The 23,984-nt window shown below is 34.5% G+C and overlaps 4 protein-coding genes across 4 annotated transcripts; 1 reads left to right on the top strand and 3 right to left on the bottom strand.

Moving 5' to 3' along the window:
• Nucleotides 1–427: 427 nt before the first annotated feature.
• On the bottom strand, nt 428–10,688 carry LOC120260884 (dihydrolipoyllysine-residue acetyltransferase component 2 of pyruvate dehydrogenase complex, mitochondrial-like). Its single transcript, XM_039268459.1, has 20 exons — nt 10,566–10,688; nt 10,407–10,469; nt 9,838–9,931; nt 9,382–9,458; nt 9,199–9,293; nt 9,076–9,116; nt 7,823–7,878; nt 7,660–7,734; nt 7,452–7,544; nt 5,247–5,486; nt 5,069–5,141; nt 4,355–4,449; nt 4,177–4,262; nt 4,013–4,088; nt 2,499–2,566; nt 1,667–1,733; nt 1,496–1,591; nt 1,320–1,422; nt 932–1,027; nt 428–825 (listed from the first exon to the last, which is right to left on the bottom strand). Exons 2-20 carry the CDS (start codon nt 10,443–10,445, stop codon nt 755–757), a joined length of 1,641 nt encoding a protein of 546 aa, XP_039124393.1. The 5' UTR covers nt 10,446–10,469; nt 10,566–10,688; the 3' UTR covers nt 428–754.
• A 447-nt stretch (nt 10,689–11,135) lies between these two features.
• Nucleotides 11,136–16,094, bottom strand: LOC120261958 (50S ribosomal protein L9). Its single transcript, XM_039270015.1, has 7 exons — nt 15,983–16,094; nt 15,219–15,343; nt 14,997–15,131; nt 13,388–13,459; nt 12,707–12,769; nt 12,260–12,331; nt 11,136–11,655 (listed from the first exon to the last, which is right to left on the bottom strand). The coding sequence occupies exons 2-7, from the start codon at nt 15,333–15,335 to the stop codon at nt 11,491–11,493; spliced, it is 624 nt and encodes a 207-aa protein (XP_039125949.1). The 5' UTR covers nt 15,336–15,343; nt 15,983–16,094; the 3' UTR covers nt 11,136–11,490.
• Nucleotides 16,095–17,241: 1,147 nt separating this feature from the next.
• LOC120264402 (cytochrome P450 89A2-like) lies at nt 17,242–19,179 on the top strand. Its single transcript, XM_039272217.1, has 2 exons — nt 17,242–18,572; nt 18,879–19,179. The coding sequence occupies exons 1-2, from the start codon at nt 17,284–17,286 to the stop codon at nt 19,141–19,143; spliced, it is 1,554 nt and encodes a 517-aa protein (XP_039128151.1). The 5' UTR covers nt 17,242–17,283; the 3' UTR covers nt 19,144–19,179.
• Nucleotides 19,180–20,198: 1,019 nt separating this feature from the next.
• On the bottom strand, nt 20,199–22,407 carry LOC120262242 (cytochrome P450 89A2-like). The gene is made up of 3 exons (XM_039270325.1): nt 22,399–22,407; nt 21,570–21,943; nt 20,199–20,463 (listed from the first exon to the last, which is right to left on the bottom strand). Exons 1-3 carry the CDS (start codon nt 22,405–22,407, stop codon nt 20,199–20,201), a joined length of 648 nt encoding a protein of 215 aa, XP_039126259.1.
• Nucleotides 22,408–23,984: the final 1,577 nt, after the last annotated feature.

Here is a 23,984-nt window from a genome sequence, read left to right as displayed (position 1 = left end):
GATTTGAACTTGCTATGAATCCTCAGTCAAATAATAAACCCTACTATATTTTTTTTTCTTCCACCGTAGTAAATACCAGGTTTGAGACATCTAAAAAGTTTTTATCAATGCTGATAAAAGGTAAATAATAATTAGAACTAACAAAAAATTACTATCATGTCAACAACCACCCTCTTTAGACATTGTGGACTTTGATCTATTTACAGCACACATATATATATATATATATATAAAGACATTCCAGCTACCGGGAGAATGAATGATCATGTAATTGAGCACCCAACAATTTAACATAGTTCTCACAAGAAAAGAAATTATTGATTATTGTTAAGCAAAATGAAAATTTTGTTTTGTTTTATTTTCTTTTCCCAATTTGTAATCAATTGCAGCAGCAGCAGCAGCTAGACAACATATATAGCTTCACAACTGGCTAAACATGCAGCATGGAATGATCTCCATGATCCTCAAATTACAGAGACAGTCAACGGTTACCTCCAATTCAACATTCACTCTTCAGTGTGGCTCTCCCAACACTAAAATCAGGCTAAAAAATAATGTGAAAAAACAATACAAATGATTCGCTTGATTGATCTACAGCCATCTTCCAACCCCCAAGATTGGTCCTCATCAATACAGCACTCAAATTTGCACATCAGGCAAAAAGGAAGAGGTTATAAAACAACAAAGATATTCAAATGGCCTGATGAAATTTATTCAAAAAAAGCCTGCAAAATTGGAGAAAACCACCATTTTTTTAAAGCAGCATTGAGTGTGGATTCTCAATGTAGCCCTTGAATGCTTTGAGCCATTCCGCACCAATTGCACCTAAAAACACGGACGAAAGCAGAGAGTAAGACCACAGCGGCAGGTGAAAAATGGAGTGGGAATTAAGTTAGAAGAAATTTTCAACATTATTGATCATAGAACATACCATCAATCACACTATGGTCACAGCTCAACGTGACAGACATGAAGGAACCAAACTCGTATTGATCGGGACCAGCACCAGGTATCACCCTTTTCTCAGCTGTGCAAAATCCATGAAGACAGAAAATATAAGCAAGTCGCCTAGTTTTGATTTAAAAAACATATGCAATGGTGTGTTTTTAAGCAAAATCATTTCATAAAATTGGCAAGCTGATAACAATGAGACCAAGTTTCTCAATAGCATGTTATTGCTGCCAAAAAATAGTCACCTAACAGAGAATCCTTCGCGGGAAGGGCAGACAGGCACATAGGTGAATCAACAAAATAGATGCTAAGTTGGGGAGAGCTTATTCATCCATCATAATGGAAATTTAACAAAAGTAAAGAATTACCAGAGCCAACAGCAAGAATGCCTGACTGAGGAGGATTTATAATGGCGCAAAATTGTTTGATTCCAAATGGTCCACCCAAATTTGACACTGTAAATGTTCCTCCCTGCAGAGCAAACTCAATTTGAGCTAATATGAATATGCATTCATGGGAAAGTGATTCCTAAGTATCCACTCACTTCATAGTCTTCTGGTTTCAAACTGTTATCTTTTGCTTTCTGGGCCAGATGCTTCACTTCTTCAGCAATTGTAGACAGCCCCTTCTTGTCTGCGTCCTGCAATTTAGACTAGCTCATACTATTGTCCAGAGAAACTAAGACTTCAATTCATGAGGTGATGCTACTACTTACCCTAACAACTGGAACAAACAATCCGTGATCAGTCTGCACAGCCACATTGACATTTATGTTATGATGCCTGCATAAATAACCACCACAAGTATTCAATCACAAACCTAACATACCATAAAATAATTAAAACATCATCAGCATGAAGTTAACCTATATCAATAATATGAAAAATTCTCTTGTAAACGTGTCGGTGAGTTATTCTTGGCTTCTTATGTATTTACGACTGTTCTGTAGTTTCCAATTACTTGTGTAATGTAGTATTCAAACATGTCAACATGACTGGTACTATTACAGTTTTTTCGTTTTTGTGCTCTGAATATATCATCATCCATATTTACCAACAGCATTTTCTAAAATCTTCTTTGCACAAATTTAACATCTGTGACCCTTGGCACTCTTAATATCCAACACTCCTGCCCATGGAGACAAGGCAGGGCAAGGCTAGGTTGATATGATATCTAAGGGCCTTGAACTTTTCCACCATACTATCAGAAATTGAAAATTGATCCATGATCTAACCAAGTATCCCCAAGTGTTTCCATGTTGTGTCCTGCTTTTGACAATACAGGTAAGAAACATAGCATAGATCTGATTATAGCAAGGATGTTAAATTGATAATTAGATGAATTAATTGCCGTGGGATGAAATGATAATTGCAGCTTGCTGGCAACATTCATAAAAACAAAGGAGAGGATAACCAACAGATAGAAAAGGCTACAAAAGTGAGAAAATGTAAGTTTTAAAAGGGAACACAAAGCATTGACGACTATAGGATCCAAATCATAAAAAATTGTGTCTTAAATGTTCAAATAATGTTCCAAAAATGGCTTACTGGCGAATGAAATCGTTCATCCAAGAACTATTGCACTGAGGAACCTTGCGAAGAGCCAAAGCAACAGCCTGGAGCAAAAAAAAAAATCAATGATTAAACATCAGAATATCATTCAATTCAATTTTCCGAGTTAAGAAGGAAACCAAGATAAGACAAACTTGTACAGAAGAAGAATACTCACTAGCTGTGATTCATTTCTAGCATGTCACCAAATAAATTTTCAAAAAGTTATGGGAAACAGAAAACCAAAAATTGCGAAAGTTGAAAAAGATTGGTAGTAATTATCCACTAATTAGGTTCAAGATTTTCATGTAATTCTGTTTTTTTTTTCTGGAAGACTGCAGAAGATGGTGTAGGACTGAGGTGCCTGGCCATTTTGCTGATCTCCCACACCTCATTTCCACCTGAATCTCTTGCAATATGAAAACAACAAGCACAAGGCCACTGGTTGCACGGAGAGTTCCTTCTTACAAGTTACAAATAAACCCATTTAATGGTTCTCTCTTTGGGAATGGATTTTCTCGACTTCTTCATACCTATTGCTAATAACAATTCTCGCAGCTGTTTCAAACCGTTTCTTTTTCTACAGATACTAAGCCCACATAGTAACTCCACCCAACAAAAAAAATAAAACAAACAAATAAAAACAAAAACAAAAACAAAACAAAATGTATGACTTAAATGGAGTTCTAGAATGGTAAATCAGTTAACAACCCCCAATATTTTTCTTATTTATGTTACATAGACAGGGTAGTACTTTAATAATATCTATCCTCCTGTTGTGAGGTCAAGTGCTTGCATCTCAATAAGAAGAAAGCAGTCAGATGTACTGCCAAGTAGGCTCACATATGGCCACGCTCATTTCTATTTATGATTAACCATTGAATTTTGGTACTTAATTCATATAAAACACCCTCTACTCAATGATTTAATGTCCCATAAATGATTATTGATGCTTAAATCAGATGTTGCTACAAATTGATCTCTATGGTTAATTAGAACAAATAAAAATCTTCTAGAATGAAATCAAAACTATTATAAATGTGTTAATAAAAGCATTAAGCAAAGGCAAAAATAATTACTAATTATTTTCTTGCCTTCCTATTTTTCTAATTCATTAAAATATGTAATATTTATACATTTACATGCACTATTTAAGGCTTTGATCTACATTAAATATATTATTTTAAACAATGCGTAAGTTACTACATAAATTTTAAGTTCTGTCCAACAAAGAAAATTTTATTTAATATTTAACAAAGATACCGGTTATCCAACATTTAAAAATGTACAAGGAAATCAATTCAAGCCATGTGACAATTTTTTTTATATTTGATTATGGTTCAGAACAATATGCAAGTCCAGTTGTGCTAACCAGCTAAACAAGTGTAGTATGAGGAGGGTATTAAGTGTGCAAATTTATTTACAATCCTTAAAATAGCCATTAAAACCTGCGCATGAAGCAGTAACTGCTGGATAATAGCAACAAGAATGTTAACTGATAGAAAACTAACCTTAATAACTAGGTCATTCACAGAAATCCTTTTTCCACCAGAGGACTCCTGCATAGAGTTAAGTTCACTGCGTAACCTGTGTCACCGAACATGATGATTTTTTTATCCAACATTAAACAACTTTTATATATCATCAAATCTTAATAAAAATTATGGACACTCACTTCATGAGTTTATCCACTTGGGTGTCTACAGTTAAATAGTAATGAGGAATAGTCTGTTTGGAAAGCAGCAATCGTGAAGCCGTGATCTGCAAGAACGGATCATCAAACACAAAAAATAAAAAATTGATGCAGACAATAACACAGTCAGTGGTACAATTAAATCAAAGTTGACAGTTACCTTTCTTATCTGGGAAATTGGGATATCTGAATAGTCTGATACTGGAGCTCCTGTTTTATCCTTCTTCTGTGTAGGTACACCCTTCGCACTTGATGCTAAATCAAGGAGAGATGCATAAGAGAAGTATGCGGCAATACATGCAAAAGAGTCAAAAGTAACAGCATGAAGAACTTCATGTGAAGGAGCAAGAACAATTTCATGTGGGGTGCTAGATTGCAGAGCTTTGCGTAATAATTGCAGAAGAATATGGCCATTATGGACTAAATGCAAATGCAAGAACAAGTCATTTGATTTGCTAAGAAGTTCATGTGAACAGTGCAAAACAATTAAGATACACTTCAAACCATCCACTCTTGCTTGTGTAGTTGGAACAGAAAAATCTAACGGATAATTTAAAAATATTAAGCAGTTGACTGATGGTAGAATGTTAAGAAGCCTACATATTCCTTGCGATACAAAAAATTTGGTTCTAAAGCTATTACTAATCGTACACCAGAAGAAGCAGATACTATGATATCACTCTTTAGATCTGTATGTATGATGTGATCAAACTTATCTAAAAGGCATGCAGTTTTCATTCCCAAACTTGAAATATTTAGCATCACTTATTTAAATTAATCCAAACACAAGACACATAGAAATAAACAATTGCATCCCCATTCCAGAAAATTTTATCTAAGATTTCAGTGGTCTGAGACAATTAAAAAAAAATACCTAAGTAGTCCTCAATATCAGCCTTCAAGATGCGGCCATCAGGACCAGTTCCTTTTATGTTTGAGAGAGGAACCTGATTTGTGTTGGACAAAAAAAATAAATTGTCTTGAATAAAAATAAAAAAGCAATCACCACTGAAACAGAATTTCACCATTAGATTAATAACTTAACGGCTTACATTGTTTTCTTCAGCCAATTTTCTTGCAAGAGGACTAGAGAAAATACGATCATCCCCATGAGGAACTTCTTCAGTTTTTGAGACTGTTGGTTTTGGCTCAGGGGCTTTAGCAGGCTCTGGTACCTCTTGTTTCGGTGAGCTTGGCTCAGATGGTGCTGTAGTTTCAGCAGGTTTTGCAGAAGTTTTATAGTCTTTAAACTTCTCAATGTCACCTTCTTCTTCCACAGTTATACAAATTATCTGGTAAGGGATGAGATAAACAAAGCTGTAGGGAGCACCTTTAAAGGAGATAATATCAATTAAAAAAACTTTAACATCACTAAAGCTGTTAGGAGCATAGTGGAGCAACAATTTTAACCAACAAAACAAAATGGCAAGAAGTTTTTTAAGAAGAAAAAACATATAATCTGGATTTGCAAAATTTGAAGAAAACAAGAAATTACTTCAATTTGTGCAGTATTTGCATACAAGACATAGTTTGAATAGGCTTCCAGGCAACAACAGTCATAAGCTATAGTAGACGTCCAAAAGAAATATATGCTAATATTGGGAGATAGCCTCCATTATTTGTGTTAGAATGGCAAATCGTGAAGTTCAAAAAGAACAATAAGTCAACCCTCTGCACTAGACGTACTTGACATCACTACAGGTGAAGGATACAGATGAAGCGAGGCAAAAAAAACAAAAACCATCAAAGACAAAAAAACAACAGAAAATGATAAAAATACGACAAAGCTTAAGAATCACTATCTAAAATTTAGTAATACTAGTTAATATACAAATTATGCAGTGAGAATTAAAAGAAATTCTAAATTTCTGATTCCACTCAGCTTCATTTCAGCACTCTGAATTTTAATTTCATTAGATTTTACATCGAGTTTTATCTTGAGCCTATGAAATTCTCATGCTTAGTTCATGCTATCTTGGTCTTTAACTTTAGCCCTCCAATACAGTTGGAACTTGAAGGAGGTGATTGACTATATTCAAGAGGATTTCTCAACCATATAATTTTGATATAACACTTGCATATACATATTCACAAAAATTTCTTTTAGATGATGAGTTTGCTGAGTTTATGAAATTCAATCCAAATACTCAGCCTGAAAATTTTTCAGCACCCTCACCAACTAAAGTAGACACACTTAGGGTCCATTTGATAAGCAAAAAAATGAGGGATAGGACAGCACAAACTCTCTGTCTCTTGTTTGATTTGCAAATATGTTTAGGGTATAGCACAACAACGTGTTTGAGTACAGCACAAGTTGGAAAAAAAATTGTCCCACCAAAACCACGGTACAAGTTTTAGTTATGGGACAGCACAACAAAAGTCAATTTTACCCCACTTTAAATCCAAAAATTACAATAATTAACTAAAAACGCATTCCATCCAAAAATTTACAGTTGTCATTCAACGTTCTATCCGATCTAATCCACGGCCGTGAACCTCCTTCTCCCGGCCTTCCCTCCGCCGCGGTACTTTCCTTTTCAAATCTCTCTCCTCTTCTCTTGCCTTTCCCCTTTTTACTTTCTATTCTCTTTGAGAATTCTAGGGTTTCCGGGTATCTTTCAAGATCTACCGGTCTTCTTCTATGCCAATTTTTTAAATTTATTTATTAAATAAAAAATGATTATTATGTTAAGATTCTTCTTATCTCTAATTATAATAAACTTATTTAATCTTGTGAATTATAGTTAAAAATATCAAGATAATTAGTTTTTTTAATAAGATAAGAAATGTTAACAAAATTTATAATATATTTTTCATAAATAATTATTAGTTAATATATTTAAAATTTTAAAAATATATTTGTGCCAAGTAATTAAAAAAAAAATTTTGGTTAATTTTCTTATTCCACAATACTATAGGAATATATAAAGGGTATTATAGTAATTTTATATTTAATTGTGTTATATTAATTTGTGTTGTCCTTTGAATATCAAACATGGCACAGGACAAATACTTGTGTTGTACTACAAGCACTTGTGATGTGTTGTACTCTTGTGCTGAACCTTTGTGCAAATCAAACAGACCCTTAAAAAAACACACACACACACATCCTTTAAAAGAGTCATTATAAGCATAATATCACAAATCATTGAGAAAGCTTACAATTATACAGACACTAAGATACCTTTACTACCTACCAGTCACACCAACAACATGATACATTTTAGAAAGAAAAGCAAAACCAAAGTGGGACATACCTCACCGACTTTTATATCTTTAGCCCCATCACCATGTATTATCTTAGCGATATAGCCTTCTTCCATACATTCCATCTCCACAGTTGCTTTATCCTGAACAACACATGATGATAGCCTCAGAAGTGCCAATGAGCAAAATCAGGAGAATTCATGCTTCAAAAGAAACTTTCTTTTTTAATCTTTACAAAAATGGATGACAAGGTCATACAGTTTCAACTTCACAAAGTACTTCACCAGGGGAAACTTTATCGCCTTCCTTCTTAAGCCACCGTGCAATGTTTCCCTAATTGCATATAATAGTATGCAAGTTAAACAAATATAACACTAATAAATGCTGACCAAAGTTATTTAAGCCAAATAGCATTTCCTACCTCTGTCATGGTTGGAGAGAGTGAAGGCATCCCAATTTCTTGATGAGGAGGGAGCTCTGTTATAATGACAAAATATATCAGGTTAAATAATAATCACGTCTATCAACTCTTCTTGATAGGAGAATAACGAGTTAATATAGTAAGAATCAAAAACTTATTAAAAAACAAAGGAAATGAATACCAATAGCAGTATTATTCAAAGAAAGGAAGCAAAAGCATCTAAATAACTGAATAAAATTTCAGACCAACCTAAACTATGTCTTCGTCATGCTTTGAAGAAAAACTAACTAATTTAAGCGATATATGGGACGCAAACTGAAAATCAAGCATAGGTAATCCAAATCAGAGGGGATTTTCAGGGTCTAGTGCCGACAGACAAGTTGAATATTCTAATCATACTACAAATAATCATCTAATTTCTGATAGCATGTCTTTGCACTTAAAAGACAATAATTTGTCAGTACATGGAAAGGTGAGTATACGCATATTAGTAATATGTATACACATGCATGCGTATATAAAGGCACAGATGTGCGTGCATGTGCATGTGTCTGTGTGTCTAATACTTATGCAGGAAGTTAGAAAATAAATAAATCAAAAACCTACTACATTGCAGCAGGAAATAGATACATGACTAATTCAGAGAACAGTTATGATTATTCAAGTAGAAGCACAAGCAATGGACAAGAGAGATTCAAGTAAGAATGTATGCAGATACTATTGCTTCAGTTCATGATAGAAGTAACAGAAAATTGAGTTTTCCTATGGCTTTGGATTGAACTCAAAAGGAAACGAGGCTCTGGAGGATGGATAAATATTTGATGCTAGATACAATTACTAATCAGAGAGCATTCTTCAGAAAGATATAATTTGATTAAAGAACAAATAAATCCAATTTGTAGCTATATGATATATATGATACAGCAAGCTTTTCTTGGAGAAAGAGATTTTAAAAAAAAAGAGGAATTGTATAAAAATCAATTCTCTTTTATTTTCTTTTCAATTGACATTTTAAATTTACTCTAGTAAGTGAACAAGGTAACAGATGGAACAGCACAACATTGGAGAGCTACACTGTAATATATTTGGATGATCAGTCATTTCTGAAGATATCATACTGGTCAACCTAAAAAGAGAAAACAAAAGCTAATGTTTGCATTTAGCATTACAAACCAATCACAGACAAAAATGAAGAATACCATTATCTATGAACTATTGATACATCATTTGTGATTATCAAACAAGTATTTTACCTGAGATGCTTGAAAATCCTCTCCTTAATGTTGTTTGCAAGCTGATTATAACACAACAATCAAAGATTATGTGCTTTGAACTGAAACATGATAACTTAAGTTGCAGCAGAAGTCTACACAAACCTTGAGAAACTATGGGACAAGCTCATCCTAGCCATTGGAATACTCCCATTCATATTTGTTCTTGCAAAAGATTTGGAAATCCCTTCGGAAGATGCCTACATGAAGAACATTAAAGAGAAAAATATTCTCACAATAAATATAAGAATCTCACAAACAAACTCAGAGAAGTGAGAAAAGTATCACCTTAAATAGGGAAAAATCTTTCCCTATGCATCTATTTTCTTTTCCAGACAAGCCGCATTGACGGCCCTTTAAAATATCTGCAAATTGATAGCATTAGCATCACTTAAAGCATTGCAAACAAATCCCTGCCACTAGAATGAATGGTTTAGACTGATAGTTATGATGCACCCTTTCACCCAGAACTTCTCCAAACAAACACATGCAAGAAAAAAACAAACATTAATCACGAATGAACAAGGAAAAGCTGTTTAGTTGCGCGTATATGGAAACTTTAAATTATAAACCAAATAAATAAATGCGAGGAATGAATATAACTGGACAAAAAGCTGCAAGGACTTACAAAGATTGAATTAGAAATAATATGATCCATTAGTTAAAGCCAAAGACAATTACATTGCTATGCAAGCATGATAAAGAGAAGGGAAAATATAAGACAGCGAAAGAGAAATGCCTTACCATTTCCTTTGCCAGCATAGGAACTACCATTTGTTGAAAAATATCTACCCAGAACGGAAGCCTCGGATGATAGAACACTTTGCCCATTACAGAACTGCATCATCAGTAAAAAAGAATATAATCATAAGAAATCAAATAAAATTCAGATATTAGAATTACCACAGCCATTAAATATATAAGCAAAAGATGGAAAACAACTTCAAGAAAATCTTAAGAATAAGAACAGACAGATGATATTTTCACAAACCCTATTGTAATGGCTAACAGAATTCATTTTATAAAACACAAGCTCCAAAAATTCAAATTTCATACTTAAGATGTGACCATAGATCCAGCTAGCAACAATCCCAATTCCAAATTCAGAAACTCTCTACGTATTAATCGTAAGCAAACACACAACACATCCAAGATCCAAGACAACAACAATAAGCAGGAAAAAAAAAAGAAAAAAAATAATAATAACCATCAAGAAATGAACAACCGAAGATCACGGACGGATGAATCCAAATCAAATAGCAAATAATGGATTCAAGAAAACAAAAAAACACAAGCAGCATCAAATGCGAGACCTTGCGCGAGTGGCGAATGATACGAGAAGCAGACGACATCGGATCGGTGGCCGCTGGCGATGCCTGGCGATCGGCAGAGTTAGGGCAAAGAAAAGATTCAAGAACCTAAAACTTCGTTTTTGGTAAAAAAAGAGAAATAGAGTTAGAATAGAGAGAGACCTGAGATGGGTGGTGTGCTGCGACACCGGTGAACCGGTGAGAATCTTGTGATGGTGTGTGGTGCTTCAGAGAGATTGGTGGCGTATGACCGGTGAGGCGGTAACTCAAAGGAGCCGGGTGTGATTTTAATATGGCCCGGTCAACTTACTCCACCATAACACATCATAATTGGAAATAAACATTTTTATTTATTTTTGTTTAAGAGAAAGTTCACTTAAATTCAGGAGTATTTTGCATAAAAGAGATATTATTATGGAGATAATATACTTTGAAATTTGTAATAAACTTACTCAGCAATGTTTTTGTATAGTAATACTTTTTTTTTTTATTTATGTAAAGTTGGAAATGGGTGGTGGCCTGAAATGGCAGTAAAATATTTCTTATATGTAACCATTTACAGTGCTATTTATTCATAAAAATATTCAAACAATAGTATGAATTTAAGCTGGGTTAAACATTATTTTACAAAGGACCATCTATCATTCACATTCCAGACTGTCTTCAGAAGACTAGGCACAGTAAAAACACACATACTAATTTAACAAAGGAAAAAATAAATTAGAGATCATGAGTGAGGTTTGGTGCTACCTAAAACAGAAAGCCTGTTCTGTGGATTGGATTCCAGTTAAACTTTCAACCATGAGGACTTCACGGTAGGTGAAAACACAGTTACAGTTTTACAAACAGTGAAAAAAAAAGAGATAAAAAAGGAGAGAAAACTGAATCTCACATCATAAGTGAAGAGCAGATTATCCCGCATGAGGAAAACAAAAATTATGAAGGCGGAAAAGGAATGATGACAACTCTGAGGTGGCTTGGAACATAAACCTACAACATGAAACATCGACAAGAAGTTAAAACATCCAGTGAGCCACAATATGTTCCGGTGGTGGTTGTCATAGGAGAATGAATCATTCATGTCAATTCACTTTCTTCGGATCTTAACGTTCAGCGTCCATTGAAGCTTTCCCTCGGGCCGGGGGATGCTCCTTGGCAGGCGAAGCGGGATCTCATACTCTCCTAATGAAGTTAAAGGTGAAGGTAGGTGCAGATTATCCGGATGGATACTAATACAAAGCTGCCTTGCTACCTGAAAATTGCCGGAAAGCACAAAAAGATGAGTTTCAGTTATCATAAAAGTACAAACCATGACAAAGATTATCAATGGTATGTTAGGAAACCCATTTCTTATTAAATGACGGCAACATTGCGCATTACTACAACCAATTGGTTGTTGTTTCCTTGCACCCATTGTGACTAAACAAAGTGGCGGTTTTATAGAAAATAAAATTCTATATAAGAAATGAGTGTTTCAAATATGTCAACAGAGCCGGGCTCTATCTACGTTTACAATATAAAACAACAGACAACACAACAAGGCTACTAAGTCTTTTGCTAACATTATGATGATGAAAGGAGAATGTGAATTAGCTGTAACTATGCCACCAACTACAAATCTGAGATTGGAATGGCAGCTCTATGCAAACATTGTCAAAGATAGACTAGAATCCAATGATAGCTGCACTTTTGTTTTTCATATAATGTATGAATGAATGGATATTGGATGGAATTGTTCTGTATGAAAAGACACATTGATTTCAAAGAAAAAATTATAGTAGCTAGGCTGTTTGTATCCACAAGTAGCAGAACAATGACTTATGAGAAAATGTAAGAATTAGAAACAAGAAAAACACCTCAGCTACAAGTTCTTCCTTTGTGACAGGTGATCTTAATTCATTGTCAACCTTTATGAGCCGCCTCAAACCCTGATGGTTGAACAAGCCAAAAAAATCAAAACAAGCAAATTATAAAATTATTAAAAAATAATAATAATAAAACTCAAAAGCAACAGCACAATAAGCCATGATAAGAAATGGGTGAACAAGCATATAAAAGATTTAGCAATATATCACTAAGTTCTACAAAATTGGAAGGCAGATTGTTATTTTTTTTCCTTAATTCTTTTTATGGTGGTATTCATTTCACTACAATAAATAAATAAATATATTCAGTCTAAGCCTTAAAGCATGCATGATTTAGGAGATAGCATGTGCATGAACAGGAGGTAGAGGCTATAAAGCATTTATCGATAGTTAAGTAATGTACTCAGCACCACAAAAAACTACAAGGTAGGTGATCACCAAGCGAGCTTTATCAAGTTGGTTTGCAGCCGCTTGATACTCTTTCATCTTATCTTCCATTTTCTGTTCAAAGAAAGATGTAATATATCAGTTTCAATAGGTAAAAAAGCAGTTCATAAAGAGAAGCATTTGCTAATTTAGTAAACTTTGAAGCATTTTAAAGTCAAGGATGAGCCACCAACAAAGAACTTGTTTAGGTAGGTCTTTGTACTAAGATGAAAATGTAACTTTATGTTCATAACAAGTAAACGGTTTCCAATTCTTTAGCCACAAACATCTAAGGCTTCAAAAAGAACATGATAAGATCCGTCATAGTCAATCTATTGAAAATAATAATAATAATAATAATAATAATAATAATAATAATAATAATAATAATAATAACAATAACAATAACAATAACAATAACAATAAAATTAAAATGCTGTTGAATAGATATAAGCATTGCCCAAGTAACTTGCTTCACTAACATAGAGACTCTTACAAACATAAATTAATCTACATAGATGATATTGAAAAAAAAATAATAAATTAAAAGCACAAGCACTAAAGGGATAAATTTGCTAGCTTGCCATGAAAGCAAAAAAATCATGATTGATATAACAGAAGTTCCTATCAGATGATTTAAGAAAATAGAAATAATGCAAGGCAATAACCAAAACTACCATCAAGCTAACCTACCATGGCAGTAGCATCAGTATCCTCTGTTTTTGGAACTTCGGCTAATGTTTCCACTTCTTCACATTGATAAAGCTACATGAACAATGCATTCAAAATCAGATGAATATTGAGAGGTATCAAAATGAAAATTTTTAATGTAAAAGCAAGGGAAAACAATAGGAATTAAAAAATTTGCCTTTGCAAGTAGTGATGTATTTAACTAATAAGAACCAAAAGTATCAATGCCACTCAAGTCAATAGCCTAAAGAATGGTGGATCATAGAGTTCTATATGGTGATATCTACGCCTAATGATATCCATCAGCAAATTCATTTTATATGGAATTGCTCAAATCCCAGCAACTAATATCCTACTTGACTGTTCACTTGATATAAGAGTGCAGACCATATTAAAAAAAAGGCTCAAACATGAATAGAACAAACAAACCATTTGAATTTACAGATTACTTGGTGTGCGAAGGATATGTCTGCAACGGAACACACACTAAGAACAGCCCACATGAATCACATAGCCATCCAGCGTTAAGCCTTCATGATCTAATATGTGACCATGTTTCAATGATATGCTCAGTTAACCATGTGAAGTTTTGGTTGAAAGAATAAAGGTTATAGTTCATACCATATCCTTTATGGCATGAAATTATTAATAGCTCCTAAAGGAAGGATAGATGGACAACTCTATCAGTCTCACAACAGAATGTCATCCAAATACTTGTGGATGGCATAGCACAACATGAGAGTTTATGTATTAATTACAAATGACAGTTCAAGATATATCACTGAAGAAAAAGAGGAAATTCACAATGCCATTTATACAATTCATATTTCTCCAAGGGAAACATGTAAAAATGGCCTAACTTGAAAGATCAAAAACTAATGGATATATATATAGACAGATAAAATTCTCATAAAAAAAATATGGCTCGACTGAAACAAAAGAAAAGAGCAAAGCAAATCAAGATGGTAAAAATATATGATTCTCAAGCTGACAAAATATTAAGACAAATCAAATGCAGAACTACGCACAGATAGTAAGCCATGCCTGGCATATAACTATCCAAAACTATACTCACTAAGCAGTACTGTAATTATAGACCTGTCTATCTAGGGCAATCGATCTACTTCCCCATAGCCATGAGGCTGTGTCTTGATCTCCTACGTGCGAAAGATGGGGGAGACGGGGTCCTTCCTATGTGGATTCCCCTTGGACAAGTTAAGAAATTGTATAATCTGGACGATGATAGAGTCAAAGGAGAAATCTGCTTAACTAATTTACTAAATATAATAATAATTAATTTCAGAGGTGAGTAAGTGGGCTCAGATGCTGGCCAAGAAGATCATGAGGCAGGCAATTATTGGCCCATGCTTTAAGAAAAGAAAGAAGACTCCCGACCACTTTTGAATCTCCATTTTAACTTGACAAGAAAGAATTCCGGAAAAAATCTGACTCGGAAGGGAGGCTGGACTAATTGAATAAGCGAAACTCCATCCAACTATAAGTTATAAGCCTGGTCATACCAATAGGTAATAGTATTATTATTGAAGCTAGAATTACTCAGAGGATTATGAAGAACAAGAAAGGTTTTCATCACACAATCAAGAGATTAAACCTTGCGCTGCTCTCTAATGAGGAATGCATACTTGTTGATGTTTGGTACAGCAAGCAACTTGGGCATCAAGTGGTTGCGGAAATGCCCAGGAGCCACCTTCACAGTCTCCCCAGCCTTGCCCAACTTCTCAATGTTCTGAATCACATAAGCAAAGCAAAATCAGAAATTCTCCATGAATTCAGGCAAAATGGAAGGTGTAAGGGATTTCCTCAGACAACTCACCGTGGTGAGAATGACCTCAAGCTTTCGATACCTGAGACCTTGGATGGCAAAAAGGAATGGATTGGTTATGCAAACAGATGAGTGGTTCCCGGCCAGATGGCGGAGGGCAGAAGCCATCAGTTCAACTGGCAATTTATAACAAAGTTTTCAGAGAAGCCCAGAGAATGTTATCCAAATAACTAATAAAAATTGGTTTGGGTTCTCATAAGTAATATTCAAAGCACTCAAGCCATACAACCATTTTTAATGAGAAGAAAATATCAAAATCTGTTTTTTTTTTTTGTCATTAAGATTTACAAAAAATAAAAATCAACAAATAGGTGCATACTGCTTTCTATCAGATGCTCGCTAACTAAAGAGCATGTCCTGGTTATGTGAAAATTCTAGGGGTATTATGTTCTCATTGAGGCATTCTATATGCACCATTGTGCCAAGCGAGGGAAGAATGGTTCTGGAAGCATAATTGAATCAAGTAATGAAACAGAAGGAGAAAAACAAGAGCGATCACTTGGAACATTTGAACCTCGTTGAACAACAAAATGCAAACTTTACATATTGTGGCATGCTAGACATGAAAAAAGGATCCAAACGATCACAAGGACCACAAGAATATGATAACAAAGAAAGCATCAAGCTAAACATAACAATTTAGAGAAAATTCGTGGATTTGGTTTCAGTTGCAACGAATTGGTGAAAGGCCATAGTCACCGGGGCATGATGCTTCTCACAAACTCACTGGAGAAGTGGGAGAAAAGAAGGAATACCTTAGCTCCGGCTCCGGCTCCGACTCCGGTGGATTGAGAAGAGATGAAAGAGCTCCGGCGACGAGAAAGGAGAAAAAGGATGGAACTTGCCCGGGTTATATAAACCCTAAAAATGAGATTTTTTTCATAATTTGTTTTCCACACAATTTTCATATATAGTTTAATATTTTATATGTTGAAATTTCGTTATTAAACCCAAGAGAATTTAAAAAACAAAAAACAAAAACAAATAATATGAATATAATTTTTTCCACAAAAAATAATTTCATCTCTGGCGATTAAATTTTATTTAGTTTCGGTCGTTTATTTTTCAATGTTTTTTTTAATTTTTATGTTGCTTTTATTCTTTTGTTTGTCCTTATCTGTTTTATCGTTATAATTTTTTTCAATAATTATCTATTATTTTAAAAAACTTATAATTTATAAAATATATTCAATTGATGGTTTATTTTTAAAAAATATTTATATGCAAAAATCATCAAATCTATTTTCCTGTGTTCATCAACTGGTTTATCCATTTATCTATTTTATTAAAAAAAATAGCTTATTCAAAATTATTGACGATATATGAAAGGTTAGTTTTAAAAATAAATACTAAAACATGAGTGGTTTTTTGCCTTAAAAATAATTATAAAAATATCACTATGATCTATTTCAATTAATTGTGATTTATACATGTTTATATCACTATGAAATTAGCATTTGGAATGCAAACTTAATTTAGGTAGATGAGTTGGACAGATCCGAGATTTATGTTGTCATTCTTTAATTATTAAAAAATAAATAACAATGTTATAATCCTAATTGACCTTCCCACAATTACCATGCTTTTAATTTTCTTGTTTTTGTTTTGGCTTCTTGCATATTTTTCTTTCATGAAGCCGGTCTAACTCAAGCTTGCTGTCAACTCATGAAATTAATCCTGACTGTCAAATAAAAAATTATTTCACCAATAACATTACCATTTACTAATTATTTTTATCTATCAATAAACATATCATTTGATTCAAATATAGCTGTCAGGAACTTACAATAATACTTTTGGGCAAGCAACATTGAATATTTCTTTGCATCCCTCTGCTTCTAGAACATCTGAATTTTATAATTAAAAAATATATATATATATTCAAATAACCAACAGATAAAACATCATATTTTTTAAAAAATTAAATAGTCAAATTCTTAATCCCCAAGAAATTAAGATATATATATTTATATATATATATATATATATCTACTCATCTAAATATATATATATATATATAGCCACAAATTCATAGGAAAGAGACGCACCAACTCTTATGATCATGATGCTTGATTGGCTCCTCATCTCCACCACTCTCTTCATCATCATCTCCACCTTCTTCTTCTTCAAAACCCTAAACAATGGCGGCCTCCCTCCTGGCCCAGCCACCATCCCCATCATCGGCAACCTCCAATGGCTCTGGACATCATTCACGAACATAGAGCCATTCCTCCGCGACCTCCACGCGCGGCTCGGCCCCATCGTCACGCTCCGCATCGGATCCCGCCAAGCTATCTTCATCGCCGACCGTCACCTGGCCCACAACGCCCTCGTTACCAACGGCGCCATCTTCGCCGATCGTCCCCCCGCCTTACCCGCCACCCGCGTCTTGAATAGCAACCAACACAACATCAGCTCCGCCTCCTATGGCCCTCTATGGCGTCTCCTCCGCCGCAACCTCATCTCCGAAATCCTTCACTCATCTCGAGTCAAGCTTTTCTCCGATGGCCGGCAGTGGGTTCTCAACATCCTCACCGGCAAGATCCGCGCCAGCGCCGAGGCAAACAATAGCATCGTCCTTGATTTCAAAGAAAATCTCCAGTTCTCCATGTTCTGCTTGCTTGTCTTCATGTGCTTCGGCGAGAAGCTCGACGAGAAGGGCATTAGAGACATTGAAACAGCGCAGAGGAACTTCCTTTTGTATGTTACCAAGCTTGGTGTCTTCGCTTTCGTCCCAAGAATCTCCAAGCTCATCTTCCGAAAGAGATGGAATACGGCCATGGATCTCCGCCAGAAACAAAAGGACATAATCATACCATTGATCAGAACTCGAGAGAAACACAAAGAGAAGGAGAACAAACAAGGCCGGAGTGATGATGAAAAGGAGAGGTTCGTCTGCTCCTATCTTGATTCTCTTCTAGACGTCAAGCTCCCTGAAGAAGGAAACCGGAAACTCGATGACAGTGAGATAGTGAGCATATGCTCAGAATTCCTCAACGCCGGCACTGATACCACAGCGACCGCACTGGAGTGGATCATGGCGAATCTGGTGAAGCAGCCGGATATACAAGCCAAACTGTTTGATGAAATACAAGGAGTTGTTGGAAGTGAAGCAGAGGAAGTGAAGGAAGAGGAGCTTCATAAAATGCCTTATCTCAAGGCAGTGGTTCTTGAAGGGCTGAGAAGGCACCCGCCCGGCCACTTCGTGCTGCCGCACACGGTCACAGAGGACGTGATGCTCAATGGATACGTGATCCCAAAGGGTGCTTCTGTGAACTTCATGGTTGCAGAGATGGGAAGAGATGAGAAGGTGTGGGAGAATCCCATGGAGTTCAGGCCTGAAAGGTTTGTGCATGTATATCATTCCTCGTATTTATTTATTTATTTAATTTTTTTCATCGAAATCTTGCATGTTAAATATGTTGGTATGGTATTTACTATTTAATTAGTGGTCTTATATATGCTTATAGTGCAGGGTTAATTCCTGAAAATTGATCATGTAGTAGTGCTTACATAGGTGTACTTGAAGTTCTTTTCCATGTTTTTTATAATTGTATGTTGTATCTTATCCTAAATGGTATTTTTTTTAGTATTAACGTATTTCATGATTTGTTTTTTATAATTTTATTTTGTTATTATTTTTTATTTAAGGTTTATGAAAGGTGGAGAAGGAGAAGGAGTGGATATAACAGGAAACAAAGGAATAAAGATGATGCCATTTGGGGTCGGGAGAAGAATATGTCCAGGACTTACACTTGCCCTGCTGCATTTGGAATATTTCGTGGCTAATTTAATTAAAGAGTTCGAGTGGAAAGCTGTAGATGGAAAAGAAATTGATCTTATTCAAGAGAAATCAGAATTCACCATTGTTATGAAAAATACTTTTCATGCTAGAGTTACTCCTAGAAAAATGTAATATTTATGTTAAATAGGTTTGGGGGTGCATCCATTACTAATTGTGTCTAGTTGTGTTTATGAATTTGTCTATGCTTGAGTGTGACTTGTATCCAACTCTTGCTACTTAAATGCAATTTAAAGTATAGTTAATTATAAATATGAGATCAAATCTGAGTGGATGTGTATGATTAGAGGGAGATTTTTTTTTTTTCTTGCTACTGAGCTAGAGGTATATGATTAGATGATAGACCTTTTTTTTTCATAATTGTGATAAAACTTTTAGCCTATACTTCCTCGCTCAGTGATGCGGGTGTAAATTAATTGAGGATCTATCATAATCTTATTTTCTCAGTGGGGCCAATATAACTAGAATACGAACTCTTTTGGTGAAGACTTTTTTTTTTTTGTTATTGAGTCACTTTGCCTTCATGTGAATAAATAGTCCTTTTAGAAAATCAAATAATATTGAAATTGATTGAAAGTAACAGCGAGAAGAAGCCAAGATGGTTTATTATTTCCCAAAAACTTCAAGAATTTTGCATTTGTGGATCTATTTGGGCGCTTCAATGACTCTCATGCTTTTCCATCACTAATTATCAAGATGTGTCAAGATGTGTTTGTTTTAAAATTAAAAAAAATATCAAAATATTTTTTTTACCAAAAACTCATTTCTCTTTTGAGCATGAGGATTTAACTCTCTCATACAGTATTGAATGACTTACCCACTTTATTAAAAAATAAAAATATTTAATTACCTAAATTGGTGATGTACTGTGATGATCACTGGTTTAGAGATCTCATTATTTTCAATAAGAACTCTATCCACCTCACATGAAACAAATGCAAGCTTCATGCCATATAAACTAAAAAAAAATGATGTAATATTGATTATTGCCAATACTCAATCAAAAACATAATATCTATATATCATACTGAAATTTTATTAGAGCATAACTGAAATTGTAGGTTCTTGCAAGAGTATATATGCAAACCCAAATTTCATATTAACCCAAAAATCACGAGTAAAAGACAATACCATGATCGATATGTAGGTCAAAATATATAAATCAAATATTAGATTTTTCTAGGAGTAATTCTAGCACGCAAAGAATTTTTCATAACCACAGTGAACTCAGGCTTTTCAGATATAAGATCCACTTCTTCTTTCTTTATAGCTTTCCACTCAAAATTTTTGATCAAATTAACCACAAAATACTCCAAATATAAAAGAGCAAGTCCAAATCGAGAACATATCCTCCTACCCGTCCCAAAAGGTGTCATATTTATCTCCTTGCTTCCGGTTATATCCACTTCTTCTCCTTCCCCTACTTCCATAAACCTAATATATATATATATATATATATATAATTAAAAAAATATTAATTAAATTAAATATTAAACTTAGGCAACATCTTCAACATATAAAACTTACAAGAGAAAAATATTCCTATATATTAAAAAACAATTATATAAAATAACAATACATAAATAATAATCAAATGTAATTCTAACCTCTTTATTTTATTCAAATGTTTATTTATATTAGTATTTGAAGATGCCAACTTAGACTTTGGAAATGATATGGGCAACAATAAAGCCACGTTCAAGAGTCCACAAAAAAATTGCTAACTTTTTCAAATCTAAGCCCACATCTAGATTTATTAAAAATGAATAATGAGGATAACCTTGAGGAAAAAAAAAACATATATTCACTTTTATCTATGGAAGTGATACTATTACATTATAAAAGAAAAATAAATGTGAAAATTTTAAAAATATAAAAATTAAAAATATCGAGTAAGAAAATAACATATATATATATTAGGCCTGTGCACAGTCCAAAACCGGACCGGTCCAAAACCGAACCGGACCGGTTAAACGGTTTCTTTATTATTGGAACCGGACCGGACCAAATAACAGAGAAACCCGGACCGGTCCAAACCGTTTTAGACTGGTCCGGTCCGGTTTGGACCGTTTTGGACCAATTTGGTCCAATTCGGTTCGGTCCCGGTTTTTATGAATTAAAATTAAATTAATAGAGTGGTCATTTAATATATAGAGTTAAAAACAAACAATCAGCTTCATTAGCAATAGAAAATTTACATATATATATAGAGAGAGAGAGAGAGAGTTTAAGGTAAAAATAACTAAACAGGGCAAACCGGTCCGATCCGGTTTGGACCGTGGTTCCAAAAACTGGAACCGGACCGGACCAGTCTGGAACCGGTTTCAAAACCGGATCAGACCGGTTAATAATGAAACCGGTTGGAACCGGACCGGCGGTTCAAAAAAAACCGGTCCGGTCCGGTTTACGGTTTAACCGGTTTTTTTGAACATCCCTAATATATATATGGAAGTGATAATATAAGGTATCATATTAATATATCTGGCAAAATTAAAATTAAAATTAAAATAAGATAAAATAAAATAATAGACGGGGCATGCCTTTTCCGGAACTCCATGGGTTTGTCCCAAACCTTGTCATCTCTTCCCACGTCTGCAACTATGAAGTTTATAGTCACACCTTTCGAAATTACGTACCCATTGATCAACACATCCTCGGCGACGCTATGCGGCAGCAAGAAGTGCCCGGCCGGGTGCCTTCTCAGCCCTTCAAGAACCACTACCCTGAGATAAGATATCCCTTGAAGTTCCTCCTCCTTCACTTCCTCTGCTTCACTCCCAACCACTTCTTGTATTTCATCAAGTAGCTTGGCTTGTATCTCCTGGCGCTTCACTAGATTCACCATGATCCCTTCTAGTGAGGTCGTCGTGGTGTTGGTGTCGGTGTTGAGGAATTCAGAGCATATGTTTGCCAACTCATCGTGTTAAATATTGGCTTGATAACTTTGGAATGAAGCAAAATCATGATCTTTTTTAATCCAACGACCTAGATTGCTTTATTGTTTATATAGGGTTATATTTGTTGGATGTTGTGAAATAAATGAAAAAAAAAAGAGAGAGAGAGATAAAGAGGGTGAATTCTCTTGTATTTAGAGAGTGGAAAGAGTGAAAGTGTAGATGAGAGCTCTTATTTTTGCTTGATCTCATTAAAGTAAGGTAAGACCATTGTTTTTGAGATAATGCTAGTTCTTAGAGCTTGGTAATCCTCTTGTGGCTTTATGTCTATTTCTTGTACTCTTGTACTCTTGTTATTCCCCATGATATAGTGAAGCATTGTTCTCCCGTGGATGTAGATTCGTTTTTAGTCGAACCACATTAAATTAGTGTCTCTTATTTTATTCTTGTGAGATTGGTTGTATGTTATCCTTACATTAACCATTCATAGTGGTATTGCTAGATATTGTGATATTGCACACCAAGTGTTTAACGAATTGTTACACTAGTTTCACGCTTTCTTACAAGCAACAATTGGTATCAAAGCTTCGTTCTAAGATTGCGGAGGTTGTCTAAGCTTGCAATTGAAAGAATTGGGGCTTGTATTGGTGGTGATTCGATTTCATAGCAATGGATAAGATAATGGAGTTTGAAAAGCTCAAGGAGAATAATTGGCCAATATGGAAGATAATGATGGAGAATCACCTTATCTATAAAGAGTTAGATCTATCACTATTGGGGAATGATGTTAATCCTCATCTATGAGTGATGAACAATGGAAAGTTCTTGATCAAAAATGCTTGTCGGTGATAAGACCATATATTTCACCATCTATCTTGTTTGATGTTTATCAATATAAGATCGCTCATGAACTTTGGAGTATTTTGGAGCAATCTTTTGAGCAACCATTAAGTATCAATAACATGCATGCCATGAAGATGTTATTTCTCTTGAAAATGAAGGATGGTGTCACGATGCCAAAGCATGTGAATGAGTTTAACTCTATTGTGGCATAATTAAAAGCTCTAAGGGGTCATTTGGTTTGCGGTAATGTAAAAACATTGTCACCTGTTATGTGGTATTCTGAAAGATTACCACATTTGGATTGGTGGTGGTGGTAATATTGGTGGTAATTTGTGATTACTGACCTTAGAAGATCACCAAAAAAAATTAGCAATCCCATTACCACCAAAATAGGTGGTTATGTTGGATTATCAAGTGGCTAGTAATCTGAAATATTTTTTGGACAAATATACCCTTTGTTTAAAAATAATAATTTCATACTTTATTCGTTGGATAAAAAAAATTAAAATTGAATAACACTATTTTGGGAATATGTTCAACTTCGAAAATTTTAATTTTTTTTATCCAAAATTTTATTTTACTTTAAATTTAAACTTACAGAAAAAAAGGTAGACATAAGGGTATTTTGGAAAATTTAGAATATTACCAAGTTTATTACTATGTAATATGAGCTTCCAGCCAAGCATGGTTATCATAAATTACCACAATATTCCTGGGCTTATAACATTCCCGATCTCATTACCACAGTAATCTCATTACGTGATAATATATCATTACCGAGAACCAAACGCCCCTAAAGGTAAATCTTGATGAAAAGGTCTTATGCTTGCTACTTTTGAGCTCTTTGCCTCCAAGTTGGGATACTCTTGTTACTACCATGACGAATAGAATGGGGAACAAGTTCAAGTTGAATGATATTGTTTCTTCATTGAGTAGTGAAAAGACTAGAAGGGCTTCTTCACAAATGCTTAGTGACTCAAGTCAAGCACTAACGGCTGGTGAAAGATGAAGGTCTCAACAAAGGGATGATGTTTCGGTTAGTAAGGGCAAGCAAGTCACAAGGAAAAGGAAGATCAAAGTCATGGGGCCAGGTTGTTACTTGTTAGTATTGCAAGAAACAAGGTCATGTGAGGAATGATGGTAATATTTTGAAGAGCAAGTGAAAGGGGAAGTAAGTTGATGCTAAAGCAAGCATAACATCTCAAAGTGATGATGGAG

The sequence above is a fragment of the Dioscorea cayenensis genome, chromosome 1 (genome assembly GCF_009730915.1).
Source record: "Dioscorea cayenensis subsp. rotundata cultivar TDr96_F1 chromosome 1, TDr96_F1_v2_PseudoChromosome.rev07_lg8_w22 25.fasta, whole genome shotgun sequence".
In the NCBI taxonomy this organism is placed as follows: Eukaryota; Viridiplantae; Streptophyta; class Magnoliopsida; order Dioscoreales; family Dioscoreaceae; genus Dioscorea; species Dioscorea cayenensis.
This window is presented reverse-complemented; position numbering and strand designations above follow the sequence as displayed.

What these genes read in the sequence shown, in the direction of transcription:
- LOC120260884 (XM_039268459.1), bottom strand. Translation starts at nt 10,445, where the DNA reads ATGTCGTCTGCTTCTCGTATCATTCGCCACTCGCGCAAG. An exon ending in CAATTTCCCAGATAAGAAAG is followed by an intron (nt 4,263 to 4,354) that starts GTAACTGTCAAC and finishes CCGTTCTTGCAG; the next exon opens with ATCACGGCTTCACGATTGCT. An exon ending in TGTTTGTTCCAGTTGTTAGG is followed by an intron (nt 1,592 to 1,666) that starts GTAAGTAGTAGC and finishes TCTAAATTGCAG; the next exon opens with GACGCAGACAAGAAGGGGCT.
- LOC120261958 (XM_039270015.1), bottom strand. Translation starts at nt 15,335, where the DNA reads ATGGCTTCTGCCCTCCGCCATCTGGCCGGGAACCACTCATCTGTTTGC. An exon ending in TCATTAGAGAGCAGCGCAAG is followed by an intron (nt 13,460 to 14,996) that starts GTTTAATCTCTT and finishes TTGTTCATGTAG; the next exon opens with CTTTATCAATGTGAAGAAGT. An exon ending in AACTTGATAAAGCTCGCTTG is followed by an intron (nt 12,332 to 12,706) that starts GTGATCACCTAC and finishes TTCAACCATCAG; the next exon opens with GGTTTGAGGCGGCTCATAAA.
- LOC120264402 (XM_039272217.1), top strand. Translation starts at nt 17,284, where the DNA reads ATGATCATGATGCTTGATTGGCTCCTCATCTCCACCACTCTCTTCATC. An exon ending in ATGGAGTTCAGGCCTGAAAG is followed by an intron (nt 18,573 to 18,878) that starts GTTTGTGCATGT and finishes TTTTTATTTAAG; the next exon opens with GTTTATGAAAGGTGGAGAAG.
- LOC120262242 (XM_039270325.1), bottom strand. An exon ending in CCCATGGAGTTCCGGAAAAG is followed by an intron (nt 20,464 to 21,569) that starts GCATGCCCCGTC and finishes TATATATATTAG; the next exon opens with GTTTATGGAAGTAGGGGAAG.